The sequence below is a fragment of the Paraphaeosphaeria sporulosa genome (assembly GCF_001642045.1).
Source record: "Paraphaeosphaeria sporulosa strain AP3s5-JAC2a unplaced genomic scaffold CC84scaffold_13, whole genome shotgun sequence".
Classification (NCBI taxonomy): Eukaryota; Fungi; Ascomycota; class Dothideomycetes; order Pleosporales; family Didymosphaeriaceae; genus Paraphaeosphaeria; species Paraphaeosphaeria sporulosa.
This window is the reverse complement of record NW_017253372.1, coordinates 448,735-475,912: the sequence shown is the minus strand read 5'-3', so window position 1 is coordinate 475,912 and position 27,178 is coordinate 448,735. Positions and strand designations below refer to the sequence as shown.

General features: G+C 54.6%; 10 protein-coding genes across 10 annotated transcripts; 8 read left to right on the top strand and 2 right to left on the bottom strand.

Moving 5' to 3' along the window:
- Window positions 1-263: 263 nt before the first annotated feature.
- Window positions 264-905, top strand: CC84DRAFT_1102951 (uncharacterized protein; the record flags this gene model as incomplete). The annotated part of the gene is made up of 2 exons (XM_018174988.1): window positions 264-522; window positions 577-905. 2 exons carry the CDS (start codon window positions 264-266, stop codon window positions 903-905), a joined length of 588 nt encoding a protein of 195 aa, XP_018030409.1.
- Window positions 906-1,667: 762 nt separating this feature from the next.
- On the top strand, window positions 1,668-3,631 carry CC84DRAFT_357884 (FAD/NAD(P)-binding domain-containing protein). Its single transcript, XM_018185890.1, has 5 exons — window positions 1,668-1,757; window positions 1,809-1,969; window positions 2,022-2,052; window positions 2,118-2,319; window positions 2,378-3,631. The coding sequence occupies exons 1-5, from the start codon at window positions 1,718-1,720 to the stop codon at window positions 3,543-3,545; spliced, it is 1,602 nt and encodes a 533-aa protein (XP_018030408.1). The 5' UTR covers window positions 1,668-1,717; the 3' UTR covers window positions 3,546-3,631.
- A 3,231-nt stretch (window positions 3,632-6,862) lies between these two features.
- On the bottom strand, window positions 6,863-8,082 carry CC84DRAFT_1103282 (uncharacterized protein; the record flags this gene model as incomplete). The annotated part of the gene is made up of 3 exons (XM_018175007.1): window positions 6,863-6,912; window positions 6,961-7,940; window positions 7,988-8,082. 3 exons carry the CDS (start codon window positions 8,080-8,082, stop codon window positions 6,863-6,865), a joined length of 1,125 nt encoding a protein of 374 aa, XP_018030407.1.
- Window positions 8,083-10,152: 2,070 nt separating this feature from the next.
- CC84DRAFT_1168928 (uncharacterized protein) lies at window positions 10,153-11,024 on the top strand. Its single transcript, XM_018179528.1, has one exon. It carries the CDS (start codon window positions 10,535-10,537, stop codon window positions 10,859-10,861), a length of 327 nt encoding a protein of 108 aa, XP_018030406.1. The 5' UTR covers window positions 10,153-10,534; the 3' UTR covers window positions 10,862-11,024.
- Window positions 11,025-11,176: 152 nt separating this feature from the next.
- Window positions 11,177-13,419, top strand: CC84DRAFT_1263770 (uncharacterized protein). Its single transcript, XM_018185257.1, has 2 exons — window positions 11,177-12,358; window positions 12,408-13,419. Exons 1-2 carry the CDS (start codon window positions 11,261-11,263, stop codon window positions 13,230-13,232), a joined length of 1,923 nt encoding a protein of 640 aa, XP_018030405.1. The 5' UTR covers window positions 11,177-11,260; the 3' UTR covers window positions 13,233-13,419.
- Window positions 13,420-13,626: 207 nt separating this feature from the next.
- Window positions 13,627-15,033, top strand: CC84DRAFT_1129919 (F-actin capping protein, alpha subunit). Its single transcript, XM_018175843.1, has 4 exons — window positions 13,627-13,772; window positions 13,819-13,837; window positions 13,909-14,170; window positions 14,245-15,033. The coding sequence occupies exons 1-4, from the start codon at window positions 13,719-13,721 to the stop codon at window positions 14,723-14,725; spliced, it is 816 nt and encodes a 271-aa protein (XP_018030404.1). The 5' UTR covers window positions 13,627-13,718; the 3' UTR covers window positions 14,726-15,033.
- A 3,144-nt stretch (window positions 15,034-18,177) lies between these two features.
- Window positions 18,178-20,118, top strand: CC84DRAFT_1231406 (DUF500-domain-containing protein; the record flags this gene model as incomplete). The annotated part of the gene is made up of 4 exons (XM_018183723.1): window positions 18,178-18,220; window positions 18,274-18,377; window positions 18,502-19,556; window positions 19,610-20,118. The coding sequence occupies 4 exons, from the start codon at window positions 18,178-18,180 to the stop codon at window positions 19,632-19,634; spliced, it is 1,227 nt and encodes a 408-aa protein (XP_018030403.1). The 3' UTR covers window positions 19,635-20,118.
- Window positions 20,119-21,705: 1,587 nt separating this feature from the next.
- Window positions 21,706-23,022, bottom strand: CC84DRAFT_1156036 (uncharacterized protein). The gene is made up of 3 exons (XM_018176961.1): window positions 22,653-23,022; window positions 22,531-22,603; window positions 21,706-22,482 (listed from the first exon to the last, which is right to left on the bottom strand). The coding sequence occupies exons 1-3, from the start codon at window positions 22,746-22,748 to the stop codon at window positions 21,794-21,796; spliced, it is 858 nt and encodes a 285-aa protein (XP_018030402.1). The 5' UTR covers window positions 22,749-23,022; the 3' UTR covers window positions 21,706-21,793.
- Window positions 23,023-24,438: 1,416 nt separating this feature from the next.
- Window positions 24,439-25,195, top strand: CC84DRAFT_1168922 (uncharacterized protein). The gene has a single exon (XM_018179527.1). The coding sequence runs from the start codon at window positions 24,476-24,478 to the stop codon at window positions 24,713-24,715; it is 240 nt and encodes a 79-aa protein (XP_018030401.1). The 5' UTR covers window positions 24,439-24,475; the 3' UTR covers window positions 24,716-25,195.
- A 136-nt stretch (window positions 25,196-25,331) lies between these two features.
- Window positions 25,332-27,171, top strand: CC84DRAFT_1168921 (FAD binding domain-containing protein). The gene has a single exon (XM_018179526.1). It carries the CDS (start codon window positions 25,469-25,471, stop codon window positions 27,128-27,130), a length of 1,662 nt encoding a protein of 553 aa, XP_018030400.1. The 5' UTR covers window positions 25,332-25,468; the 3' UTR covers window positions 27,131-27,171.
- Window positions 27,172-27,178: the final 7 nt, after the last annotated feature.

The window sequence follows — 27,178 nt, the reverse complement described above, 5'->3', positions numbered from 1 at the left end:
ATTGTGACCCAGCGCTCGCAATCTGAATGCCTGCTGCCGGCAGACTACGCGATCCGTCACACTGGCAGCATGGCTAACCGCCCGTGCAGCATGCTCGCGGGGTAGGGCATACGATGGCGCGCAAATATAGGGACGCCCGCGCGCTGATGTGAGGACACTCGATTCCTCGCACACACGGCACGCGATTGTGGTGTTGCCCTCGTACCACCGGACCCCAATACAGCCCGTCGATCCTGCTCCCCACTACACCACCCCGAGTCACCATGACTGGGGCTTCTGCTGCATACTGGCTGCTCTCCGTCCTTGTGCTTGCACAGAATGCCGTTGCTCAGGACCCGACGCCGACACAGAACACGGATACAGCCGCTCACACGCCTAATACAGGGTACAATGGCGGCGACGACAACCCGAAGGACCCTAGCGATGCGGGAGCAGCAGGTACACAGCAAGGCGGCTTCTCGCTCTCCAAAGGCGGGCTGGCAGCCATTATCGTCGTCATAAGCCTTGTGATCATACTTGGAGGTAGGAACTCGTCGTTGCATTCGCCTAGTAAAATCAACGCTCACATGCATGCAGTTTCCTCCGCAGTGCTCTTCTGGCTCGCAAAGAAGCGTCAATGGGACGTCCGCCAGTCTCTGCGCCGCGCTTCTCGCCGTCTCACAGGTCGCTCGACCGCGGATCTTCCTGCTACGAAACGCGAGAATCGCCGCACCGGTGTTCGCCTTGCTTCGCCTCCCGCAGGGCGAAGGAAGCAACCCGGCCAGGAGAAGGATCTTGAGAAGGGACTCTCGGAGAATCCGAAGCGGGGAACGACAACTACAAAGATTACTAGCACCTTTGATGTAGACACTCCAACGCCCAAGGCTCAAGGCTGGAAAGGCTTGACGCTGCCGGGCAAGAAGTGAGCGAGGAAAGATCCTTCACTTCTCTTTCTTGACACACGAAGACGACGTGAACCAGCCCAGTCGGATTACTGCCCTGCAGGGTCTTGGTCCTATGATTGCGGCGCCTGGTCTTCGGATACTTTCCGTATAGCAATGCAGCCGGATCTCACTACCTCGGGCCCTACGGTACGGAGCCAGCTCGATTCTGGGAATGCGCGACAGGGCGATACGCAATAGCGGCTGCGGGAACAGGCATTGGATCTCCGACGTTGCAATGTTTGTGCAGCGTTTACTGTACAATTTGTTAGATTTATCACATTGATATCCACATCCGGCTCAGCCAGATTCGCTTATGCTGCCCGCATCTCCCTTTGAACGACCCAGTATTCTAATCTTGCACAAGATGTTGGTTACGCTATGCCGCACTGCCCAAGCCTTTTGTTTCGTCTCGCGCTCCACTGATGCTCGCCCAAAATAGCCTCAAACAAAACCGCCCGCGTGCCACAAGCCGCCAACGCACATGTCTCGATCAACTCTAACCACCATGCTGGAACATCGGAACGATATCGTGATCTACGGCGTAGTTCCGCGTCGATGTCACTAGATGTCACTGCGCTGCGCTAACGCAATCTTCATGCTCACATGTGGCGTAGTGCTTATGCACGAAGGAGCCCATGTAAGACGACTTTGTTGACCAACTGAGGTCTTAGAAATGGCCGTCAGCTGAATCGCTGTGGCGCAGGAGGCGATAAATAAACAACTACACCACACGCGTTTTGATTTTCAGCTTCTCCTATCTCAACATAGCCGCGTTGCATACGCAGATAGACAACATGAATTTCGGCAAAATCAAGGTTGCCATTGTAGGCGCAGGTAAGCATCGCATATTGCTCAGAGCAAGGATTGGAGCTAAGACTCGCACAGGTCCTGCGGGCATGACTGCACTGAAAGAGTTCAGGGACCTTGGCTTCGACGTTACGGTCTTTGAGAAACGAAGCGATGTGGGCGGAGTCTGGGCTTGGACAGAGGACGCAGAGTCCACGACGGCTCTGAAGGAGACGAAGCTGTGCAATAACAAGTACTCGGTAAGATTGGTTTCCTGGGTATCTGGACGGATATTGACCAACTTGCACGCAGCTTGCCTTGAGCGACTACGCCATGCCCAAAGGTAAAGTATCTTTGCTATCAGCCCAAAGACAAAATTGCGTCACAGATACTGATACTATTCATCAGATTTCCCATGGACAGTCTCTGCCCCGGAGTTAGGCTCCTACTTCAGCGCTTACGCAAAACACTACGATCTCTATCCCAACATCCACTTCAACAAGACTGTGACGAAACTCACAAGAGATCACGCCAACCAGAAATGGCAACTCAACTTCGCTGACATTCCGTCCAACCCTCAATCGTTTGATAAAGTTGTCTGGGCGACCGGGTAAGGACCTTTCCATCCGTCTGTTCCAATCCCTTAAATATTGCTCACAGCCAAACAGTGGTTTCGTAAAGCCAAAAGCTCTCACCCTTCCCGGCCAAGAAAGATTCAAAGGCCGCATCTTGCACTCCTCCCAAGGACGCGACCTCTCCGCATTCAAGAACCAAAACGTCGTCGTCCTAGGCATCGGCAACACAGCCGCCGATGTCGCCAACGCACTCGTCCAACACTCCGCGGGCAAAATCTACTTCTCGCACCGGCGTGGCGCCAGGGTTTTACGCCCTTCCGACGCAAAAACCGGAATTCCCTCTGACGTGATGCTAACCACCGGCCTGGTCCCCCTAACCTGGTTCCTGCAAAAGCACTGCCCCTCCGTCTACGGCTGGATGATGGACAGCGCTGTTGCGCAAAACTTCAAAGAAAACTGGGGCGCAAATGATCCCGCCTGGGGGCTCGCCCAATCCCCCTCTATGGGCGACGGCCAGCACGTCGTCGTCTGCACGCAGGACCTCGTGCCCAACATCCAGGCTGGCCGCATCCTCTCGGTGCCAGGCATCAAGCGCATCACGGGCGGGTCGACTGTTGAGTTCGACGACGGCCGCACAGCCACAGACGTCGACGCTATTATCCTCTGCATCGGCTACACGGACGACATGGACCTCGTCACTGAAGCAATCGACATGACAGCTGCAGAGGGCGACTCCCCGGCATTGCCCAACATGTACATGAACATTTTCCCGCCCACTTACGCAGACTCCTTCGCTCACATCTCCCTCACGCACCTCCTCGGTCCCCAGATCCCCGGCCGCGTCCTCGCCGCCCTCGCTCTCCCACAGATATGGGCCAACCGCTCCCCGCTCCCTCCTACCTCCGAGATGAGAACCTGGATATCGCGCCACCAGTCTTGGCTCCGCACGCGCATCGCAAAGGCAGGACCGAACGGGAACGGCTATCAAGAGGTAGATAATGGGGAGTGGAGTCGTTTCCTGCACGACGCGGCGGGGACGGGGCTGTATGAGCATGTGGGGTGGGGCTGGAAGGCGTGGGGGCTGTGGTGGAGGGACAGAGAGTTGTATCGGGCTGTGAGCGGGCTGCCGATTTGTGCGTTTACGTATAGATTGTTTGAGACAGGGAAGAGAGGGGTGTGGAATGGGGCTAGGGAGGCGGTGCTAGAGGCGTGGAAGGATCTGGAGGTGTTGAAGAGTCAGGGGGTGAAGAAGGAAAGGTAGGGTTGAGCATGGGTAGACGGACAGAGGCGTGTGTGCGATGAGCGCTTGCGAGACTCAGGCGTCCATGGTAATACACAAGATTCCATATAGGTGACTAAGCCAGGATTCCCCTGCCAAAACAACAGAGGCCTCACGCGTCGTGTCCACCTTCGTCCCGCGCTCCTCCAAGGCCTACGGCGCCACTAGGCCTGGCGATGTCGCTACATGCGCGTTTGACAGATGGTTCGAGAACACAAAGAAATAGACAAACTCCATGAGCACAGGAATCCATGTCGCGACGGCCAATATCTGCCCAAAGTTCCACTCGGTATCCCGGTCAATGCCACCAGCATCGTGTATCGCCTCGGTGCGCAGGTACCACAGCCACGTAAGCTGGATCAGCATCATGGCGGTACTCAGCGCTCTGACCGCGAGGACGCCCCAATTCCTCGGGCGTAGAGAACCCACTCGCCATCCTGCAGACGCTCCCGACCGTTTACCCGAGGAAGTGCTATTCTGCGCCTTCCCAGCTCTCCTTCTCCCAAACAAGCGGCGACCACACAGCACAGCGATGCCCACCGCCGGCAACACCAGCATCAGCACGACCAACGCCTTTACATACCTCGGCGCAACCATGTAAACATCATGGCTAAGCCGTACATCCCACACATGGTCCTCTCCGCCAAATTCGAAGTCCGGATCCGTGGTCCTGATACCTTGGGTAAACACATACCATACCGTGACCAAACAGAAGAGATACAGCAGGCACCCTAGCACGCGGCGAAACCCGTTCCTGCCCTCCCAGCCAGCCGTCATCTGCTCCGGCGTACGTGGCTTACCTTTCCAGTCTGGCAGCAACGTGTGCACGGCCAGCACAGGAAAGAGGGAGAATGTCGGCGCGAGGATGAGAAGCTCGTTCATGTAGATGTCCACGAGGGACTTTCGTAGGTGGTGGATGGCGAAGATGGCGGCGGCGGCGGTGACGATGGAGTAGGAGAGGATGGCGGCGGTGGCGTAGAGTGAGTGGATAGAGAAGGTGGTTGCGTTGTGGAGGCGACTTAGAAAGCCTGTGTGTGTCCGACGGAGAAAGCTTTGTGAGGACGGGTTGGATGGGGCGAGGAAGCAGTGTGCCAGTAGATATAGGAGGACGAGGAAGGCTTCAATCGAGTATGATATCATAACCTGGGGTTTTTTTAGTATCAGCCATGGTGTCGGTCTGTGGCAGATTGAAGGTTGAGTAGGAAGGTCAAACACAGTCGGACCTACACCTGGCCCCGCGATGTCTGGATCGCCCGCCGTGAGAAGCTCTTTCCTCAGGTACTTAGAGCACCTGCTCCTCGGGAACTGCAGCATTTGCTGGTAATGCCGATCGTTATGGACAGCTGTAATATTCCCACTTATCCTCGTTGCGTTGGCGCAGAAGGACATGGGCCCCCCGCAATACCAGTGGTTGAACTGACACGTCGACGGTCGCGCACTGTAGGTATCGTTCTTGGTCAGTGTACCATCAAGATACGTCTGCGCGTCGTCTAGATCTAATAGGCAGTAGTCCAGCTGCTTCTCTGGGCGCGAGTTACATTAGTGAAGCACACTGAAGACCACAGTGATATGGACGTGAGAGGCATACTCGTTCGCCACGGTTTCACGTACTTGTTGTACGCAATGCACTGCCGTTTTGCATTAAACTGGGAGAGGTTGGGTTGCCAGTCCCCTTCCGCCCAATTGCCCTTCTCATCTTCGCTGCAAGAGTCCCAGGTAACGTTGGCGCAGGTAATCGCCGCCACGATCCTTGTAGCAAGAAGCAGTATGAGGAGCAGCGAACTAGAAGTCTTCGAAGCTCCCAGGGTTGTCATTGCTTTTTTGAACTGTCAATAGATTGAATAAGGTGGTTTCTATATTCAAAGATAGGGTGATGGTTTGCAAAAGCATAACCTGACGGTCCTCCATCTAACATCCTCCTGGACTCCATCCATACTCCTCCCACAACCTGGAATGCGCGGGCTCTCGGCGCGCCGTCATAATTTCCATAGCACCATACGGCCAACATAGAATTCCGAGGCTGTCGAGATAGAGGATCTCAGCTGGTGCGCGGAAAGGCTGGGGTCCAAATGCTCGCCCTGTCGTTGGTGTTGTAAATCTACCCTTGTTGTTGCTCAAGCCACTGATGCAATCTTACCGATCTAATCAGGAGAGGAAGACACATCTACAGCCCTGCTACGTTCTTGGCCAATATATCAACGAATGACCAAGGTTTGACTTGTGTGAGGATGCAGGGAATCTACTAGATGTCGCAAGCAAGCAAGATCGCATGACACGAAGCAGAGGCAAAATTGAAGTTGTGATCGTGAATTCGTGCTTGTTCTGAAGAGGTATACGCAGAAACGACTCGCAAAAGCAACCCCATGAAACGTCAACATCAAATCTGCGGACAGACTCTCTTTCTCTTTTTGATCCAAAAACCATCCCCTGATGTAAATGCAGTCCATAATAACTCCACTCATGAATCTCCCAGTCGCTCGGAAACTCGTATATACGCCGACCAGCACCATTTCAGGCGTTGTATTGTCCAAACATCAGTCCACAGTCATCCGCAGTAGGTCTTTACATGACGCTACAAGGGATGATGCAGCAGCTGCAGTCATCGCCACACCAGCACGGCTGCTTGACGGGTCCTGGCTTTGCGATTGAGGAGGCGGCTGAGGAGACGGTTGAGGCAGGCATTATGGCGAGCAGTGCGGGAAGCGCGGGAAGTGAGGGTACTCGACGTCAGGAGATCGCGCGAGAGTGAGAGTAGGTAGATGGTGCTGGCTACAAGGGTTCGATCAGCGTTCAGCTCGCGTCAGGGGGTGATCGGACGGGCTATCTGGGCGCAATCGAACGTACCGTGGATGCGAGTGTGCTAAGTGAGGGGACGAATAGCGAGTACTTGGAGTCGGAGTGGAGGAGATATGGTTGCAGCAAAACAAGGCGATAAATACGCCCCATACCATGCGGTTGGCTAGCCTGCGCAGCTTGGCGCGGACGCGGTGGTGACGTATACGGTGGCTGTGCATCGTGGCGTTTGTCCCCACCCCAACGCCCGCAGCTTTGTTGTTCTAGAACCCAGCGGTCGCGCTGCGAACATGTGGGAGGCGTGGACATGAAAGTCAAACTTGATGTGCTACACTTGCACATCAATTCAATGGGAGTCATGATAGAGACTGCTCTCATTTGGTATTGCTCTACCGGAACTCTATGTCAAAAGAAACCAACCCAGACTGCAATGGGTATTGCCGACATTAATGACCGCTGCACACATCCTGATCCGAACCATGGTGAAGTGGTTCCACGTATTGCTCCTACACATCCCTCCAAGTTGGTTCGTTACGTTCGTAAGGAGTCTTGACGGCTGAGACGATGCGTTAGTGACAGGCTACCACCATGTAAGAAGGCTTACCATGAGAATCACCAAAAGGATCATCGTCCTCCTCCTCGGGCTCAATTTGCGGCTGCTTGCTTGGAGCAGGTGCTGGTGGCATGGGAATGCTGACTGGTCTCGGTGGTTTGGCCGGAGGAGCATCATCCATGCTCAACCCAGCCATTGACGAGCTAGGTGCAGATGAGTCGTCGTTGTCACTGTCGCTGTCGTCGTCTATACTCTTGTCCATGATCTCGTAAGCCATGAGAGCCTTTACGAGCTCATCATTTGCATTCAACAGACTGCCAATGTATTGCTCTGACTCTACAAGCTGAATATAGCGCAGGATCTGGCGCCGAGTGAGCTTGCATGTTTCGAACCGGTGGCTGACTTCTGGGTTCTCGCTGACACGTTGCACCTCGCGGTTGATGAGTTGGAGTGCATTCATGAGACTGTTGCTCGCAACTGTGGCCGAGGCAATGGTTTCAAGTAGCTGACCCTTCTCCCTTTCCAGGTTGAATGGCTTGCCTTTGTTTTTCTTGTCCTTCTTGTCTTTCCTAAACAGCGAAGAGCTAGGAGTTGCGGTAGCACCTAGAGCAACAGTCCGCCCGGACGAGGAAGAAGCTTGCGGGAAGTGGGAGGGTGGTGAGTTCTGTCGATGGGTTGTTGGTGATGCCGGGGGCGACGACGAAGCGTTCTCACGTTCCGCTTCTGCCTCATTCTCACGGACCACGCGAGACTGATGCGGTTGTGGTCGCTTCGTCCTAGGTAGTTCCTTGTAGAGCGTGGCAATCCGCTCGAGCCCTGGGGTACCTTTGTATGCAACGGCCCATTGGCGGAAGAGAACGTTGACCTTGTCGCGCACCTCCTTATCCACCATGTCATCCTTGGCCATCAACCTGAGCCGTTCCAAAAGCGGTTCATCTGCAAAGCCCTTCTGGAACCTTGAACCCGCATTCTGTATCAATCCATCCAGGATGATCAACGCCCGGAGTTGGCGGTGAACGTTTCCATACTTACTAGTCCCCAGGTTAGAATGGTCAAGGTCCACGAGCCGGTAGCATACAGCTTCTTCCGAATGGCCCGGGCCGCTTCCGTGGGACCAGAGTCCTGGATCCGGATAACCTCAATGAGGTCGGGGAGTCCACCAATATCCTGCATCATGCGTCAAGGTAAGGCTTTACCATACAGAACAAGGTACTAACGTTTTCTTCGTATTGCTCGCTGGTTAGGCGGTCAATTTGGACCGTGACAGCCGAAAAAGGCTTCTTCTGTTTGTGCATCCATTGTCTTAGTACTTTCCGAAACCGTCCAAAGAAACATAATGGGCAAGGCGTCTCAAGAAAAGGGGCATCCTCGTAGGCATTGGGTGTTTTGTGATGATGCAGGGCTTGGCGCAACTTTCTCCGCTTGCTGGGAGGAAAAGGCAAAGGGTTATCGGTGTTCTGCCTCAAGGCTGAATGCTCGTCTTGAAGTCGAATCTCTTTGCAGTCCGTGCAAATGACGTATTTCGGAAGCAGCTCTTCCTTCTCGTCCTTCAGGTCTAGCTTCTCGGCGTAGGACATAGCAGTCGCCATTGCAAGCTAAGGGAAAGGACAAGGCTGGATAGGGCTGGGATGCAAAGCTCGAAAAGAATATGGTGGCGGGGGACGGTCGGGGCAGTGAGGGGCTCGACAGTACGTATATACGAGAAACGCACCCAGGATGACTTACCGGCATGTTTGAGTATGAGATCGAGTGGTGTGAGGCCTTAGCCGTTAGCTAATTGCTATTAATGAATATACTACTTCCTGTGCTGTCGTTCTGATGCGACGATCCACTGTTTGGGAGAGGCCAAATGCGGGTGGGCACAGGCACGTTGTGGCGCGGCGTCAGATCGCGTTAGAAATGAGGTCAGAGGATGGACTGAGGAGAGCCGATGCTGCAGAAGCGTGGGACGGCAACGCGGGACCCCAAGCGGGAGGTCTGACAAGCGACAAGGAGAGACTAGAGGCTGACCTTCTGAAACGTCGGTACCAGAGAGCGAGATAGGTGGAAGTGGAGTGGTGGAATAAATAGAAGGAGATAGCGTTTACCTCAGCGGGCTGTGAATAGATGAAGTAGTGAAGGCAGGAGCTGCGCAGCCAGCTTGTTCCAGCAGCCGCGACCATGCGCCCGCATTTGGCGGGGCAGGAGCTACCCACATGTTTCTGACTAAGGAGGGGCACGCGCCGTCCTGGCGCACGACACAAGACCTCAACACCATTCACGCGTCGTCTTCACTCATGCGTCATGCAAGAGTGATGACAGCGTTCCACTTCCGCAGCGCTTGCCAAAATGACCAAGTACCTGGACTCGGACACCGACACAATGCAGATCGCAAGTAATAACGCGTAGGCGGCCCGCTGCGCGCTCACCTTGCGTTCTCTCGACGTTGTGATGGCATCCAAGGTACTGACAATGCACTTGCAGGGCACTACTGAGCGATGCATCGTACATCCCCTCCACTGCGTTCACGCCTATCAATCGGCCTGGAGCGCAGCTTCTGGGCCCGCAGTGTTCTACAAGCTCAAACAAAACGGGCCAAACGAGGGCGACTGACGGTGCTGAACAGCGACACCATCCTCTCATCGTGCAGTACCTAGGCCTGGGTAATGACAAGGAGCCAGCCCATTTGCAGAAGCTTGCACCCGCGATACCGCCAATGCCACCCACCAATCGAAAGAGGGGTAGAAAAGCGAGAGAAAGCAAGAGTCCCTCTAGAATAACTCGTTCGGCGCAGCCCAGAAGCTCCAAACAGCGGCGTATATCCGATGCTAATGTCGGTGTCCGGGTCTCGAAAGTCGCGTCGAGTGGTACTTGCAAGAACGTGACTGCTTCCACTGTTGCGCCCACTGCCACTCAAAATGCCAGTGACCGTCCTGTCAAAAGCGACAGCCATACTAAAAATGTGCGGCGGTCTGTTCGTGGTGCCCATGCGACTGCAAAGCGTCCTACCGAACTGAAAAGTCTCGGCAAAACGACCACACCTGCCCAAGCCGCCCTTGTCAATCGTTCGCCGAGTTCCGCTTGCACACTGGTCGCGTCCAATGCGTCTCGTGAACTACCGTGCTCCGAGGACCAGACCCAGGATACTATCGTTGATGAGTTTTTCGACGATGTCTTTGATTCTGTGGATGTGGACAGCATGTTTCCACCGATTGCACTTGAGACGCATCTTCCAAACGCACGTGATGTTGCGGACAGCTCGGCTACTCTCTGCGCACACGATGTCGCCCTGCTTTCATCCTCTGATCTGACAGATGGCTTCAGCTCCCCATTGCAGCACATTGGAGACCGGGATGCGCTTGAAAGCAGTCTAACTGGCAACGGATCTGCCGTTCGCAATTCTTTCAAAGGCGACAACGTGCAAGGCCCGTACAGCAAGTTCTCATCTCCAGTAACGCGAAAAAATGAAGCTCTTCTATGGAAAGAAGCCTGGAGCAATAGCCATGCCACCGACCGCAAACCCATCGTCAGACCTGCGTTTCCAGATTCAGTCCGTGACCGTTCGCCTGTCGTTGGCTTGTCATCGAAATTGGTGTTGAGGTCCTGCTTCCGTGTCGGGGAAGCAATCAGCCAAGCTGGCAAAGCGATGAAGCAAGGCCAGAACCTTCTGTTCGAGCTCTACGCTAGAGTCCTTTCTTCAGAACGCGATGCCGTCAAGCAACATTTCGTCTTCTCGGATCTCTTTCATCACCGGCCACCATACCTGCAGGGTGAGTATGATGCGGCCATCTGGAAGAACGTGGAGCTATTCAATTTTGATAGCGGGCGTTTCCTGTCGACAGCAACGATATGTCGATGCATTGGTAGAATCAAACGTAACGAGAGAGATCAGACGTGGGTCATGGTGGTTCTCAACATTTGGGAGGCAACATGGGAAGACATTGACTGGGCTGAGGGGGTCGTCAACTCGTGAAGAATAACTCGCCACTTCGCTTGGGGTCATGGAGGAGATACAATCTCGTTGGGAGTAGTATTCAAGAGGTAGGAAGTTCAGCATCAGGTCCAAACGCAACAGGATACCCAGATGCTTGTGCAATGCAAGTCACGCATGTCCCGATATACTCAGCCAGGCAAGCAGTGGTTGCACATCATGTAATCAGGGTGTCGAAAGGCGTGGTAATTTATCGGGCACTGATTCGTTTACAAGGCCCAGTGTGTAAGCCAGATCACGTGACGCTCCTGGGCACTTTCCCCGCTTGAACCGACCGTGCAACCGCGACGTCGACTGCCCATCTGCCACTGTCTGATATGTTCGCGTACTCTGACTTCTTTTGCTATATGCCAGTGTCGCCACGAAAAGCCAAAACCCGCTATGATGCCGACGTTGGTGGGCGAGACCATACCTGAGGTCGCCGACGAGCGCGACCAAGCCGCGCCTGGCCTGGAGCCAGTGTGCACCCCTCAGAAGTCGAAGTCGCCGAAAGGGCGCTCGCTTTCGGATAGTACGCCGCATCTTGAACCGTCACCCAAGTTCCGCGAGCCCATACGTGCGTCGAAGGATGACCACACCATTGTCGCCAGCCCGCGCACGCCCCGGCGACCAGAGCTTCTCTCCAGAGGACTGTCGCTGCAGATGCCCTCTCGCGAGACGCCTATGCCCAGCCCCGCACACTTCGCAACGCGAGTTCCTCTTTCACCGCAACTAGATTCTCGCAACACGTATGCTTCGCCTGCTTCACTTCTCCCGCGTCGATCGCGCGGCGCCGAGTTCTCACGAGCCTGCACCCACCTCCACCACTCGACCCTCGCCGAGCAGTCGTCGCCCGACTCGTCGCCCACCATCACACAAAAGGGCATGATGATCCCGTCCCGCAAACCCCGGGGCAACTCGATGGTTCTAGACTCGCCTAACATTGGCCTGCAAACATGGGGAAACAGCGGCAGAACAACGGCAGCGTCGAGCTCTGTTGGCAGCATCAACATGCTCGGGTCGGACGATTCTAGCAGTGCGTCTGACGAGGGAGACCCTATGGATCCGGACGACAATGATGATCCCATGTTGATGACGCCGCAGGCGGTCAAAAACCCGCCGTTTGGGGGACCGCCTGTGGGAAGCAGCCCTGGCATGTGGTCAAACATGTTTTCCCCGGGTCACATCCCTACCTTTATGAGCATACAACGTGCGCGATTGCGCAAGGGCCGGAGTAGAAAGAGCTCCAGCTCCGCGAGCGGCCACAGCTCCCTGGCGAGCCCAGGACCGACTTCACCGCCGAATGGCAAAAGTGAAGGCTACTTTGCGCGAGAGACGGCGATTAGAAAAGCGGGGTCAGGATCGCGTCGAGAGAGCCTCTCACTGTTCACCAACGACCTTCATATATCCTCCGGCAACGACAGCGGGGACGAAGCAATTCCTATGCCGCAGACCCCGGGCGTTGTGCGTCGAGCTGTGACCCGGAGAGGCAACTTACTTGTGAGTGATACCTGCAGCGTAACTATTACTTACCCGCTAAACGTGGCAGCCAAAATCGCGACAATTCGGCCGCATCCGAGCCGAGCTCTTAGAAGAGTCTGCACCTGTAGACAGCGAGTTTCGCCGCGAAGCCGAAATCATTCGCCAAGTACGGGAAAGTGATGCAGATCCGATCACAGCGCAATCATCACCGAACCTACTACCCACCGTTCCCGGTCTCGACGGCCCGCTGGAGGGTGTACCTGAAGAGGGAAGCGAGAGCGGTATGAGCCTAGATAGCTCCACATCGAAAGGCTTGTTCGCTGCTTTCGGACAACCGAGAAACAACTATGGCCGAGGGTTCTGGCAGCGTGATGGCCCTGCCCAAACGCCGCCTCCTCCGTCCTTCCCACGCGCTGGATCCTCCGCAGTCAGCGAAGACATCAGCATGGACTCTCCAACAGTCTCGTCGACTTCTACCTCCCTTCCATCAGGGACTGCTACTGCGCATTCTGATGGTTTCGTGCACCCCAGTTCCGTCTCCCGCTCGTCAACGCCGCAGCCTCTTGCTCCGTTGACCGCAGCTGATGGACTGAAGAAGTCGAGCAAGCGACGCAGAGACGACGATTTGGACGAGTACTCGATCAAACGGCGCGCTGTATCTCCTGGCCTCAGCGTACATAATAGCCCGGTGCTATCGCAGTCTCCCGCAAACCGCGACTTATGGGGTTCGGCGAAGTTGGCTAAGGAGCCCTCTAGTGGGACCGTTGCCAGTGGGGAGAGATCTAACAGTGGATCAAGTGTGACCATGACCCCATCGCTGGGACCCAAGAGGATTGGCTTGCAGGGCATGACCGACACTAGTGATGGATTGATGAAGATGAGCATCGAATGAGAAGCTGTGGTTTGGAAAGGAATATCTTCTCTGTATACTTTAGGGCTGGCGGGCATCGCCCGTGGAGTTTCTGGACAGCAATGGACCAGCGAAGTCCACCTCTAACGACTGTAGCCATCTCACGTAATGTATATACCCAAGGCTTGAAGCTCGTTCTTAACAGACCGGAAATCCTGCCAAACGTGGTTCATTTACTTTTTGCAGACCACTGCATGCATGCTTCGAGGATACATCGTATCGCTTAAGCTTTGCGTTGGAAACCTTCTTCCAGCAATCCATAACTACATGTAGTTTCGTCTCGGGTGAATGCCGTTGCGCGACTAATGACATAGTGGGGCGGACCGACCCCTGCACCTGGACCCCTCGCCAAGTGGCTCCCGCTCTCCAACCACGACCTCCACACGCCGCAGGCATTCGCGATTGCTAGCCCAAACCAACCTCAGCGCCTACCCATCTGTTTTGCACGTTCACAAATACACCAGCACCATGTCAAGATCACAGGCCCTCTCTTCCTTCATAGAGAGTGCCCCACCAGGCGAGGTATGTCGCTCTCACCCCCCACCGGACATGTACTCACAACCCATAGCTCGGCGACGTAACAAAAGGTACGCGCACCACCCAGCTTCACTCCAACTGCGCTAGTCGCACACATCGCCGCGTCACTGACCATCCATAGCTATCAAGAATATCCTGGGCGAAGACTCGGTACAGAGCGAGCTGGAACCTGCGTTTCAGAAGCACAACGAAGAGCAGTTCGCCTTGGTTAAGCTCCCGGGAAGCAACGAAAATGTCATTGTCAGTCCGTACAACTCGCTGGGCGACGGCCGGTACTACGACACCGAGAACCAGAGCTCGTTCGCATACGACCATGCGAGCTTGGGTGGCACCGCGAGCGACGTGCGGAGTTATGCTGTCGAGAGCAACCACGAAGAACTCGTGTAAGACTCCAAGCGCCTGCAATCGCAATGAGCGTCGTAGCTCAAATCGAAAGGAAGCTGACGACAAAATATAGGAAGGGCCTCCTCAAGACCCTCCGCAGCCACGGCACAGAGCACTACCCCAAATACCACATCGGCGTATACCCCACCTCCGACGACTCCCAGATCGCCCTCCTCACCGTCGCCTCCAAGTACTCGCCCGCCAACTACTGGAACGGCCGCTGGCGCTCGTCTTACCTATACACGCCTTCCTCCGCCACCATCACCGGCACCATCGCCGTCGACGTGCACTACTACGAGGACGGCAACGTGCGGCTGCTCACCAACAAAACCGTGAACGCGAAGGTCAGCGGGAGCGGAGCCGCGGATGTGGTCAAGGCGATTGCGCTGGCGGAGAAGGCGTACCAGGAGGATCTGAATAAAGCGTTTGGTGGGCTGGCGGAGGGCGCGTTTAAGAGTCTCAGGAGGCAGTTGCCAATTACGAGGCAGAAGATTGAGTGGGAGAAGATTAGTGGGTATCGGTTGGGGCAGGATATCGGTGGGGGTAGGCGGTAGTGGCTTGGGGCGGAGAAGGTGCAAGGAAATGTGGTACGATGGATCCTGAGTAGAGCTTGACATGGTCTCACGCTTGGGAGATGAACATTTCCATGTATAGAGCTTTTAAGCTTGCTGACTGGGTATATTCATTTCTTTCCATTGTGGCTTCTACCCTTGGTCTGATCCAAACGAGCTGCGATACTGTCGGGTGGAAGGCCCTGGGCAGCGAGCCACGGATGATGCCTCCTATAATGCTTCAAACGTGCATCCTGTCGTTTGAATACGTGAGAACAAGAGTCCTCCACACATGAATAGAATTGTTCCCTGTCACCATGCTTCTGCCGCCTGTGTCTGGCAAGGTTGCCCTTCCGATACTCTCCACTGTATTCTGAACCGCAAACCGAGCAGTAGACTGTGTCAAATGATTGAGAAGTACTGTCGGCAGAGGAAGACTGCAGTGCTCTATCCTCCAGGTCATCTTGTTCTGAGATTGAGACTGGACTTCTACTAACGCGAAGTTCAAATTGATTCTACTAACGCATCGGTCAGTCGACATGAACAAAAGGTGCAAGACAACTCACAAGATTTTCCCCAGTCTCTCGATCTAGTACTTGCGCATGTGCGTGTTTGTGTTCCCCATAGGCGGTATCAGGCACGAATTGATAAAGGCGCGATGATCCGGTTTCCTCCTGTATGGAGGGCCTCTCATCCCGCGTATCAGTGGCGTCGACTGAAAGCAGAAGTGAAGATGTTAGAATAGCTGATAGGGTACGAGGCCATCAAACTTACTTGTGGGTGTGATTTCAGGTGCATCCGTGTAGTTGACCAGATTGGAAAGCTCCCACCATTGTCTGTTAGTTGCTTTCTCACCTCGTGCCTGTTCCCGCGGATTGTGACATTTCTCGCCCTTGTGGCCATGATTCTCTTCAAATATCTGCTTGTCAGTAAACTGATAGTTGCACGTATGACACAATTCTAAGAATTCAACGTGGCCGGCGCGCTTCATATGGCGCCGTACGTCAGCCATATGGTCGGCGTCGACACCAGTGCATGAGAATACGGTAGCCCCTTGAGCTCGCTCTGCCTCGCGCTTAGGGCATTTGAGGGAACGTCTTGGTGGTGTTGGGCTGGGATCGTCGTCATTATATGAGTGTTGTGGCTCATTGTAATTCATTACACTGTTTAAATGCTGCCGTTGAATTTGAAATGATTGAGGTTTCCAGGAGTTAGATGTCGATGATGAAGAGTAGCATGATGTGCCTGGAGATGTTGTAGATAACGCAGGTGTCGGAGACTGTTCGGTTTAGTCAGGAACGACGTACCATGCGTGCGCAGGAACATACATAGCTCATCTCTGCCTGAAAGGCATTGCCAATTTGAGCAATTTGAGGGTAGAATGGCCTATCCTCGTATGGACTGGTTGAAGTATTGGTTTGCCTGAAGATGTCGTGTTGATATCCCTGGTGATCAATGCTGCCAAAGTGCAGCGAGTAATACTGAGGGGAGGCTGGAGACTCGCTATATCTAGTATCCTGTACGTGATATGGTGATTGTGCTTCTTGGGTGTAGTGAAAGGGAAACAAGTCATCCTCATCGGTCGATGTTGTTGAGTTGGCCTGAGTCGAGGACGAAGGACCCAGCGACTGGTCCTCCATGGTACAATGAGGGACGCTGTAATTGAGCGAGATGGAGGACTAGAGGGCTTCCCATCGCGGGCACATAGGAGATTTAACCACACGGTCTCTAGACATGATTGGCTTCTCTTGCGCGGTCGAGGGGCAGACATGCGTGGTTGTCGAATTGTCGGGTTGGGTTTTGCAGGGTTGTCGACTTGTCTAGTTGCCCAGTTGTCTAGATGCCTTGTTGCCTGATTTTCTAGGAGCATCGTGAATGAATGAACCATGAGATTGACAGGAGACGGTGAATTCAAGAGGGTAGTGGGAAATCAGGTGGCAAGTTGTGGGGAAATCCAGGCGGGGTGTGTGATTTTGGGGAGACGGACGTATGATGCTACAACAGATTAGGCTCATGTATACGTACGATTGTGATATAAATTACTAGATTTGAGTGATTCGTACGCCAGGAGAGGTAATTCTGGTTCAATAGAGAGTTTGGGGAGCAAACGTTTCGAACAGGAAGGGATCAGTGCCCGAAGGGCCGATGAGTAGTATAACAGGGATGCATGCTTCGTCCTTGGGACTAATGGGTTGAGGCGATGATGGAAGATCTGCAACCACCAGCGACTTCCTTATCCCTCTGATACAGAGATGCTAATCAACAAGGAAGCGCGTGATGACCAGCCTTGTCCAATCTTGTCAAGGCATCTGGCGACGCTGTTAGAAGGTCGGACTTTGTGTAATTATATACGCTGAAGATAGCAGGGCGATGACTGTCTCCTGTTGCGCCCTGAAAAGCTTGCGATGGGGAGGTGGGACGATGGACTTGGTGGCTGTCAGGTTGCACGGGATGGGCTTGCCCACTTGTCTAGATGCCTTGTTATCTGAACCTGTGAGGCGACCGTAACGATCCGGCCAATGACAGAAAACATCCGACGAGTTCGTTCGTCCACCGAGTCTTGCACTGCAATCTTAGCTCCGACGGGGAGCTCCAACACAGCCGTGCCTTCGCCACGCAAACTTCTACGGTGGACGTATCACTTCGGCCTTCATGCGCGGCATATATCCGCAGTGCGAGCGCCATCTAGTTCGATGCGCCGGTGGCTTAGACGTAGCTTAATAGAAAAGATGCTGGTTGAGGACAGTGATGATGATCTAAGCGATGAAGCACAAAAACATGAGCACCAGCTAAGTGCGCGATAGCCAAGAGTGTCCGAGGGAAATGAAAAAAGGTGCCAGCCCTATATTAGACGCTCGACAAAGAATGAATTCCAAGAAGATGGATATGCAAGACCAGGCGAAACTGGTGTAGGACGGTACATGAAGCTGCATATGAGGGTATATCGTTCACTGTGAAGGGCCTCGAGGTAGGCAAGGATCAGCAGTGTAGGGTGTCTTTCAGCAGAGTCCAATATGCCAAAAAAAATCTTGAAACTTGAACCTGCCGCGAAGATTTCTCCCTCGGGGTAGGCAGCGTGATGCGTCAAGAAATAGGTATAGAAGTTGGCGCCCGGTTTCCACTCTCAAGATATGGCACATAGGACAGGGTCAAAGAAATGGCACGGACGCCCAAAGAGGTGCTCGTTGCGGTCCCAGAAGTGTGAATTAAGCGCAGGTAGCAGCCAACGCATACAGTTCACGGCTGTTGGATGGTCAGGCCAGGCGTCCGAGCGACGCGACGCGCATGCCCCACAGCCACAGCCACATGCACTGGCATCCGTCATCCGTAGCAGCTCGGCGCCGGTGGGCTCTTCCGGGCTCCAACGTTGATCATCGATCACGCCGCCCGCACAAAACCGCTGGGCTCCTCTCGCTTCCTCCCCAGCACCTGATACCCCGAGAAACCCCGCCAAGATGCCCTTCTCAATCAATAACCCGCTGCCGTCGTCTATGAGGAGTGAGTGCCTACCGCTGCCATGTTATGACGATGACGTCGCTGACAGCACGCAGGCGAATGTAGGAAGGCTGGCAAGATCCTAGCATCGTTCGTAGACCCGCGGCAGGCATTCGGGCCCGACAAGATCATTCCGCCCCAGGTGCTTGCGAACGCGAAGGTACGTGGAGTGAAGCCTGAGACAGCACCGCCTGTTTTGTGGAGCTCCAAGCACCGAGACAGCCGAGCTTGGGAGCTGCACCACCGCCAAACCCGCGCACCGTGCTGATTGTTTCGAACCACAGGGCCTCGCGATTCTCACAGTGTTCAAAGCCGGTTTCCTCGGAACCGCGCGCTTCGGGTCCGGCATCGTCGTTGCGCGACTCGCTGACGGCTCGTGGTCGGCGCCCTCAGCCATCGGCACCATCGGCGGTGGTTTCGGCGGCCAGATAGGCTTCGAGCTTACCGACTTCGTCTTCATTCTCAACGATGCGAGCGCAGTGAAGACGTTCGCCCAGGCCGGGTCGCTCACCTTCGGCGGCAACGTGTCGATAGCCGCGGGGCCTGTGGGACGCAATGCCGAAGCAGCCGGCGCGGCGAGCTTGCGCAGCGTAGCCGGTATTTTCAGCTACAGCAAGACCAAGGGCCTGTTCGCCGGCGTCAGTTTGGAGGGCAGCGGCATGATCGAGCGCAGAGATGCCAACGAGAAGCTGTATGGCCGCCGGTGGACTGCGCGCGAGCTCCTCGGCGGGCAGGTCCCCCCACCGCCCGCCGCAGAGCCCCTCATGCGCGTGCTGAACTCCCGCGTCTTCGCCGGCGTTGCAGGCGCCCAGAGCGCAGACGCCATGTACAACGACATCCCTGTGTACGACGATACGCACGACGACGTCGTCTGGAATGGCCGCCGCGGCTCAGCAATGGGTGAGGGTGTCCGCACAAACCGCACAGGCTCCATGGGCCAGGCAGACGAGTACGAATACCGCGACCGACCGTCGCGCGCGTCCACGTGGCAGGACGACGTGTACGACCGCCAGCCCGTGTCTGCCGGCATCAACCGCTCCTTTTCCACGCGCGCGAACCCCAACGAGACTTTCGACCGCTTCGACAACCGATCGAGCAGAGGCTCAGGCTTCGGTGATGATTTCGCAGCGAAGCCGGGGCGGCCGACGGCCCCGAAACCAGTCTTCAGAAGAGACAGCATGAAGCCGGGACAGGCTATCGCCAAGTTCACGTTTGATGCAGACCAGCCCGGAGACCTGGGCTTCAAGAAGGGTGAAATCATCACCATCGTCAAGAAGACACAAAGCGAGGCAGATTGGTGGACAGGCCGGATAGGCGACCGGGAGGGCATATTCCCGAGGTACGTACTGCACTTGGTCTGCGAACGTGGCTATGCTAGACTAACAACGACAGCAACTACGTCGAAGTCGTCGACTAGAAATGGACAAGCTCCGACATTCCGCCAGCGACGACCTAAGACCCATCTCAAGACCCTCCACCAACAGATCCTGCACCCTCGCCCCTTCGCTACGTTGCCCTCGTACGATGGTTGAGGCAGTCTCCATACTCCGATGCAGAAGCACCCCGCCCCTCGCGATTCCGCCGCGCCTTGCACAGTGTCTCTAGACTCTCGACCTCAGACATAGACGGCCACTGAAACCACTTCTCCCTTCATCCTTGTTTCCATCATTGAGATTCCCCGCATCTGCCCATCGCCGCACCGTTGGTCCATCTTCTCTTCCTTCGTCCAAAATTGGTTCTGCTCTATCTACCGCTAGGGCATTTCACGGCGTTGTACTAGGGTGCTTCAACTTGGCTGCTTTGTTCTTCTATTCTTACGTGCAAAGTTTGGCGCTGGGTAGATTGAGACTTGATTGAGACTTTTGGCGTCAAAAGAGTTCGTATCTTCAATGAAATTGTGCATACGAGGGCGCTTGGTAGATTGATTGATGGTGCGTGTGGTCATGGAGAAGTCGATGACATGGACCGCTCGCTAATGGTCGGTTCTAGTCGACCATCATAAGACTACATGCAGAGACCGTTCAAATATATGCACGACAACGGCCTAGCGCCTCCTATGCAACATCCCGAACGTCCAGATCATGATTCGAGAAGATAGAAAGTGGAGTAAGGCCTTGGTGGCTTCGCAAAAGTCTGAGTACGCGATGTGACCTCAGGAGGAGCCATGCAGCACCCACGCTTTGACAGCACTGTAATGGCGCTCAAGCTTGCTCACGTGCAAGTAGTGTTGCCGTCTGCAACATGCACATCGAACCCGGGCCTAGGATGCGCCGGCCCTCACTTCCAGCTCCAGCGCCCACTCGCCACGTACTTGCCCTTCACCTTGCTAGCCTTTCCACCGGCACGTGCATTTCGTGCAGCGGGAGCAGTACCATCGATAGAGAATGCCTCGGCGGAGGGAGCCTGCTCGGAAGGAGCCGCGGGCGCGGGCGGAGGTGTGGTCGCGTGATCGGTGACAAGGTCGATGCCTTTGGAAGATGTTGGTTCTATTCTTCTGTATGGGAAAAACTTGCGTACTTACCAGCGGGGTCGCCGTAGAATACAGCAGTGTTCGACGGGAAGGAAGGTGCGGATACGGGATCCTTGCCCTTGTTGACAATGGTCTTGTCGCCGGCTTGTGTGGTAGCCTATACGCCTACCCTATGTCAGCTTCGTTCATTTGTTGCTGTTGGGCATCTTTACCCTTGTTGGCGGTCTTCTTCTCCTTCCCCTGCGCCAGCTTCATCATCTGGTTCGGCGGTAGGTGCTCGTACTCCAGTGCCCGACCATTGCGGAGTTTGGAGTACGTGTTCCTTGTCCTGCTTCAACAGAACATTCTTCCGTATCTGTTTTGTACCAGGCCAACTTACACGATCAGCGCCCGCTAATCCTGGACATCGAGACAGCCGGAAGGTGTATAGGTCGAGGTGATCACGTCGAAGTGATCGAGTTCGTCAGACCCATAGTCTTTGCTGAAAATAGCCTACGCGTTTGCTGCAAGAATGAGTTTGTCTGCAGGTGGCGGCGCAGTGGTGGGAATAACATACCGAAAATAGCCTTTTTGTGGCGATCAGGTCCTGATACTGGGCTCGGGACTGGGGCGACATATTCGCCGGATGTGGGCGGAGTGGGTGGATAGCTGTCGGCGTGGTAGACGTGTGATTGTGGGGATGGGGCGAAACGGGCGGTATGTAAGGCGTGTTCAGGGGACGGCCGTATTTCATCAGATACGCTTGCATGACATCTTGGTAGTCTGGGTGCAGGTGATATGTGTAGCAGATTGGGTGAGCATCTGGGCGCGTTCGTTGAGCATCTGGGACAGTGCCTCGTGGCTGCTCGCGCGCGGTTTACGACCGGGTCTTTGAAGCCATGTTCTAGGCGATGATTTGTGCAAGGGTGGGGTTGGCAGCCCAAAAAGGTGACACGCGGTGGTTTTGGCGGTAGAGGGTGCATGTCAAATCTCGGGAGGTGGTCGAGCACATAGAGGCAATGCTGATATAGCGAGCGTTGCCTCGCGCTTTCTATTTCAGGCTGCCGATAGTCATTGCAGGCGCGAAGCACACCACGGATCAACCCCAGAACTCGCGATCTTGCCCGCTACAGTTTCGCCTGGCCATGGCCTGTCAATGTGAAATAGAACTTGACCCCACACATATTGATCCATCCATCACCACACAAACCTGCCTTATCTGCCCTGTCCAAAATCGCATGAAACTCCCTCGTCCCATTCACACCAACCGTGACCGACACGAGACCCTCTCGCTCTCCGTCTTGGCCGCGTACAAACCCTAACCTCGCGTTCGTAAAAGCCAGCAGGTCCCTACTTCTTCCAACGCCAAAGACTTCCTCCCATCGCCGAGCAGCAGCCTCATGCCCTAGATCTCCAGGGGCGAGCCTCAGAACACATCCCTCGAGGTTAAGATGCGATGTGCGCTTCATTCCCTCTGAGTACTTTGCGTAATCGGGTCCACAAGCATGCCATGGCGAGAATCGATCCTTCAGCGGCGTGGGGTTGTTTTTGGTCGACGCGTGCGAGTCCAGCTCCACCATCATTCCACCTTGCAGCCCTTTGGGATGGTACTGGACGCATGCCACATCGTCGTTTTCGTAGCCCCAGATGACCTTGGATAATTGATTAGCTTCTATGTGCTCGCGCCGCTTTTTTGCATCTTCGGTCTGCATTATGATCATATAGCCGCCATCGCCGCGCTTCTCCAAGAGCCGACCTGCTGTTGTGTTGTTCTGGACCGGGGAGACAACTTCTATGATGTCGCCCCCAATAGGGACTGTCCTATGTCAGATGGCGACAGGTGTGATGAAGATATCATGCGCACCGAGAAAGTTCTTTAGTCCAAACTGAGCTACAGCTGGGTCTTCGAATATGACTTCAGTTCCAATGACATGCGTCTGATATAGTGTCAGTTGTGGGTTGGTGTTTCTAACCATGCGGACGTACAAGCTCGCGTCGCGCCTGCTCTAGATCTTTGACAACCAGGGCTATTTGCCGCAACCGCGTTGGCGTATTGTTCGGAGATTGTCTTCGCCCCGGCATGATACGTTTCAGTCTGTGTATCTTCAATAGCAGCAACGATAGTTCTGTATGGCAGCAGAGGTTCTACGTGCCGCTTACTCGCCCTAGATGAGATGAGCGCCTCGGTTCAGCTTTCCCCGCATTGCTGCTCCAGCGGGAAATCACCACCGGCTGTGATTGTCGGTGCTGCCTCTTTCCGTGGGACCTCGGCGGAAGAAGGAATTTATGTAGCCAGACACTGACAGCACCGATCTTATGAATAGATGGTATTTCTGTGTTGCTTGCTACTTGTATCGTGAAGTCAAGCGACATGTCACAGCTACCATCCGAATTAGGGAAAGCGGGAACCGACCACAAATGCATTGGGGCCTCTGGCCTCGCGTCATAGTCTCTCATCTCCTCACCTCGAACAACATCAACTCGAATGATCTTAGTCGTCAAGCGCATTCTTGGTCTGCCTTGCAGAGTGCTGCTATTATGGCTGTTGTACCCTCGGATGCTTGACGAAAGCTGTAACCTTCGTGGCCCAGCAACATCGGAGCCATTGTTTTCAGATGTTTTCAGATGTTTACAGATGCCTTCACGTGAATATACGCTTCTAAACATGCCGCTTGAACCTTTTAGTGCCCAAAACGAGCCTCACTGCCTCACTACCGCCAATATTCATTGCCAAAATGTCACCATGTTAAGGGCCTGCGCGTTCCGTTGACTCAGCAAGTTGCTGTAGACGCTGGCTTGTACCTCCCAGTCTATGAAGAGAAAGAGAATAAGACCCGAGAATAATCGGTTGCATGATGCGGGTGACTTTCTAGGGGGCATACACACTCAAAGCTCGAGTCAAAGCGGCTTGAAGCCTCACCGGAAGAGCGTAAACCCCAAACTCCTGGCCTCACAACGGTCCCTCACCACGCTACGAACCAGACGCGTGCTAGGGCCAGAAACGCGAAGTGAGAGAAAAGAAGGATTTGCGACGTGGTTGGACGCGCCGGCTTTTGCCGAATGAGCGCGTGCGCTTCTCGAGGTGAAGGCTTCGTGCTTGCTACTCGTCACTACGATATGGTCCTTATTCAAGCCGATGCCGTGGGGCATCCAACTTCTATATCTTCGTTCCTGACCGCTCAGGCCTTCTTCCCACAGTCGTTGGAGCTGGTCGACGAACTATCTCGCACGCCACTCCGACCCTTTTCTTGTGCCATTTGGAATGCTCCTTTCTTTCAAGAACCTGTATACTTTCAGCAATCATGTATTCTTGCAAAACCATCCCCCTGTACGACGACGCCGCATTCATTTTATTGGCTTGCGAGACGCCTTTGCCCGAGGATGGCACCATCAACACCGCTCCTTCGAGTGAGCAGAACGGATCAACTTCCTCCACGGCAAGCTCCCCATGCTCAGGACTCCCTCTGGCGCTAAAGGTCCTGCCAATATCCCGGAGACGCAAGCGTCATGCTCCACTCGCGGACATCAAGATCTTCGCGGATCTGGACACTGCGGCTCCACTTCCAAAGAAGTCAGCAACAGCCCGCAAAGACGGTCGTACTCCTCTTGGAGAGAGGAAAGACTCCGGCAATGTCTGCCCTCGCACGCCAGACCCTTTGCCAATGTTCACTCCGTCTGTTGAGGACTGGAACCGCTTTGCACATTATTTCACGCCACCACCGACCCCGCATCCCAGCCCGAAAGCTCGCATTGCTCGTGCTCCTCACCCTAAGGGACCTGCTTGTATGATTCTGTACAGCTTCCTGGAGATGCATGACTGGAAAGCTAGCGATGAGGAGATCAAGACCGCCTACAAGAAGGTTGCTGTTCGATACCATCCAGACAAAGTCGATGAGCAGACGAAAGGAGATGCCCACGACAACATGCTGTGCATAAATGCCGCCCACGATGTACTGCTCGACAAGACAGCTCGCGCCAAGTACCACAAGGATGGCAACCTTCCTACAGTCTTCTCGCATGTCTTTCCAGACTTGTTCCCACGTGTCTAGGTACGTCTATTCATGCGCTTGATCGTTGTTGCAAATGCTAACCCTTCAGATGTGGAGACTTGACGGATGCTGTACGCAGTCGAGGGGAGCGTCTTTGCGAAGGGCCATTGTATCGACTACTAGTACAATTTCCGGCAACAATGGAGTTTAATCGGCATATCGAATTCAATACAGTTGTTGGAGTACGCCGGCGATAATACTGAGGGTTCAAGGGCGGTCGAAGGTGGATGACAAGTTTGCCAAATGTTGGAACTTGTGTTTCGAGTGAGTGGGAATGCCGACCTTGTTCGGCAGCATGAAGCTGCACTATTGGTGTGCCTTCCATCGAAACAGCAATGGTGCTTTGAAAAAAAATTGTTGGATAGTTGACTGTGCCACGCGGCTGCTTGTGAGAGAGGTTTCGATGAGCTTGTGTTGATCAGCGTTGCTGGGGTCATTCGGACCTGCAACGATGCTCATCGCTTCGTATCATCATGAACATAATCATCGCATGCGGCCGCAGAACTGGACACCAGACCCACATGGTTATGAGGTACTTGTGCTCGGTGGGCTTGGCATTACTTCTTCCTCTTTCTGGGTTCTCAATGCTAGCGCTCTACACTAATCTCCTAGGGCAACCAATTCATCGCATGTCACCCCAGCGGCGCAGCTCTGAATCTGGATGCCTGACCCCTGTTTTCGCCCCAAGCGACAACCGCGCCGTCTTACATTTTATGCGACTGCCCTTGTCACAACGCTCCTCCACATCTCGACATGCCTTCGCCCTTCAATCAAGAGGATCTCTCCTTGGTATATGCAGCGATCTTCCTCGTCATTTCCTGTTATCACTGGTACCGTTACCTGTACACAAAGGAACAGAAAGTGCCCCCATCCGTAGCGAGGCACACGTCCGAGCCCGCCGAACGGCTCGCCAAAGCACTGGCATCAGCGCTTCCCGACGAAACTATTTTACCAGAGGATGCAACATCGTTTTTAAATGCAACGGACATCTACTGGGACCAGCAAGAGTCGGAGAGAGTTCCTTCTTGTATTGTGCAACCGCAGACCGTCGAGAGTGTCAGCACGGCCGTCAAAATCCTCAAGCATGCGTACGCCGAGCGTGTACTGGGATGTCGGAAAAATGATCTCGAATCAGGACTTCGCGAGGCAGGCCTGTTCGCTGTTCGAAGCGGCGGTCATTCGCCGGTATCCGGCGCTGCAAGCATTGATGGCGGTGTGATCATCGATCTGAGCAAATTTAACTCGATAAAGCTTAGTCAAGATGAGGACTCCATCGAGGTCGGATCAGGTTGCCGCTGGGGAGATATCTCGCGGATTCTTGACGACAAAAACCTCGCCGTCGTCGGGGGTCGCAACTCCCACGTTGGGGTGGGCGGCCTCCTCCTCGCAGGCGGCATATCATTCTTCTCTCCCCAATATGGCTTTGCAGCCAACAATGTCATCAGCTACGAGATCATCACCGCCGATGGCTCAATCCTCACAGCATCCCAGAAGAGCCATCCCAGCCTCTGGCGCGCCTTGAAAGGCGGCTCCAACAACCTCGGCATCGTCACACGCTTCACACTCCGAACGTTGCGTCTCTCGACCGGAAAAATCTGGGGCGGCTGGCTATACCTTCCAGGCTTCCAAGCAACCAGAGTTCTGGCAGGGCTGCACTCGGTGCTGAGCGCGCCTCTCGACGAGCACGCCGCAGGCCCACTGGCGAGCTTCACCTACATCCAGCAAATCGGCATGCAAATCATCTCCACATCCCTTGTCTACACCCGGCCCACCGCCTCATGGCCCCCCTGCTTCGGCCCTCTCAAGCCCATCTGGCGTCTCTGGAGCACCTGCAAACAGCAAACCCTCACCAGCGTCACCGACGAGATGGAAACGCTCTCCCCACCGCACCTACGACAAGCATACGGCACAACCACCATCACAAACGACGCTGCTACCCTCGCCGAAGCACACGCTACCTATAAAGACGGCATGCACGCAGTACGCGGAGTCAAAGGCACCCTCTGGACGATGGTGTTCCAGCCGCTGCATCCGACATGGCTACGCAAAGGCGACCCGAATCCTATGGGGCTTCAGGACTGCCCCGACGCGCCACTTGTATTGGTGAGTTATACTGTCAGCTGGTACCGGCCGGCGGATGACGAGCTTGTGCATCGAGAAGTAAAGAAAGGGATCGAAAGGATCGAAGCGTTTGCAGAGAAGAGGGGAACGGGGTATCCGTACAAGTTCCATAATTATTGCGGGGAGTGGCAGGATCCATTTGCCGGGTATGCAAAGGAAGGTAAGAGCTTTTTGCAGAGGGTGAGCAGAGAGTATGATCCTGAGGGGCTGTTTCAGAGGGGCTGTGTTGGGGGTTTCAAGCTGGGCTTGGATGAAAAGGATGGGTATTCATGTCAGACTAGTACAAGAGAATAACTCATGAAGGCTAAATGATCATGATTATGATTTTGAGGAACATCAGAG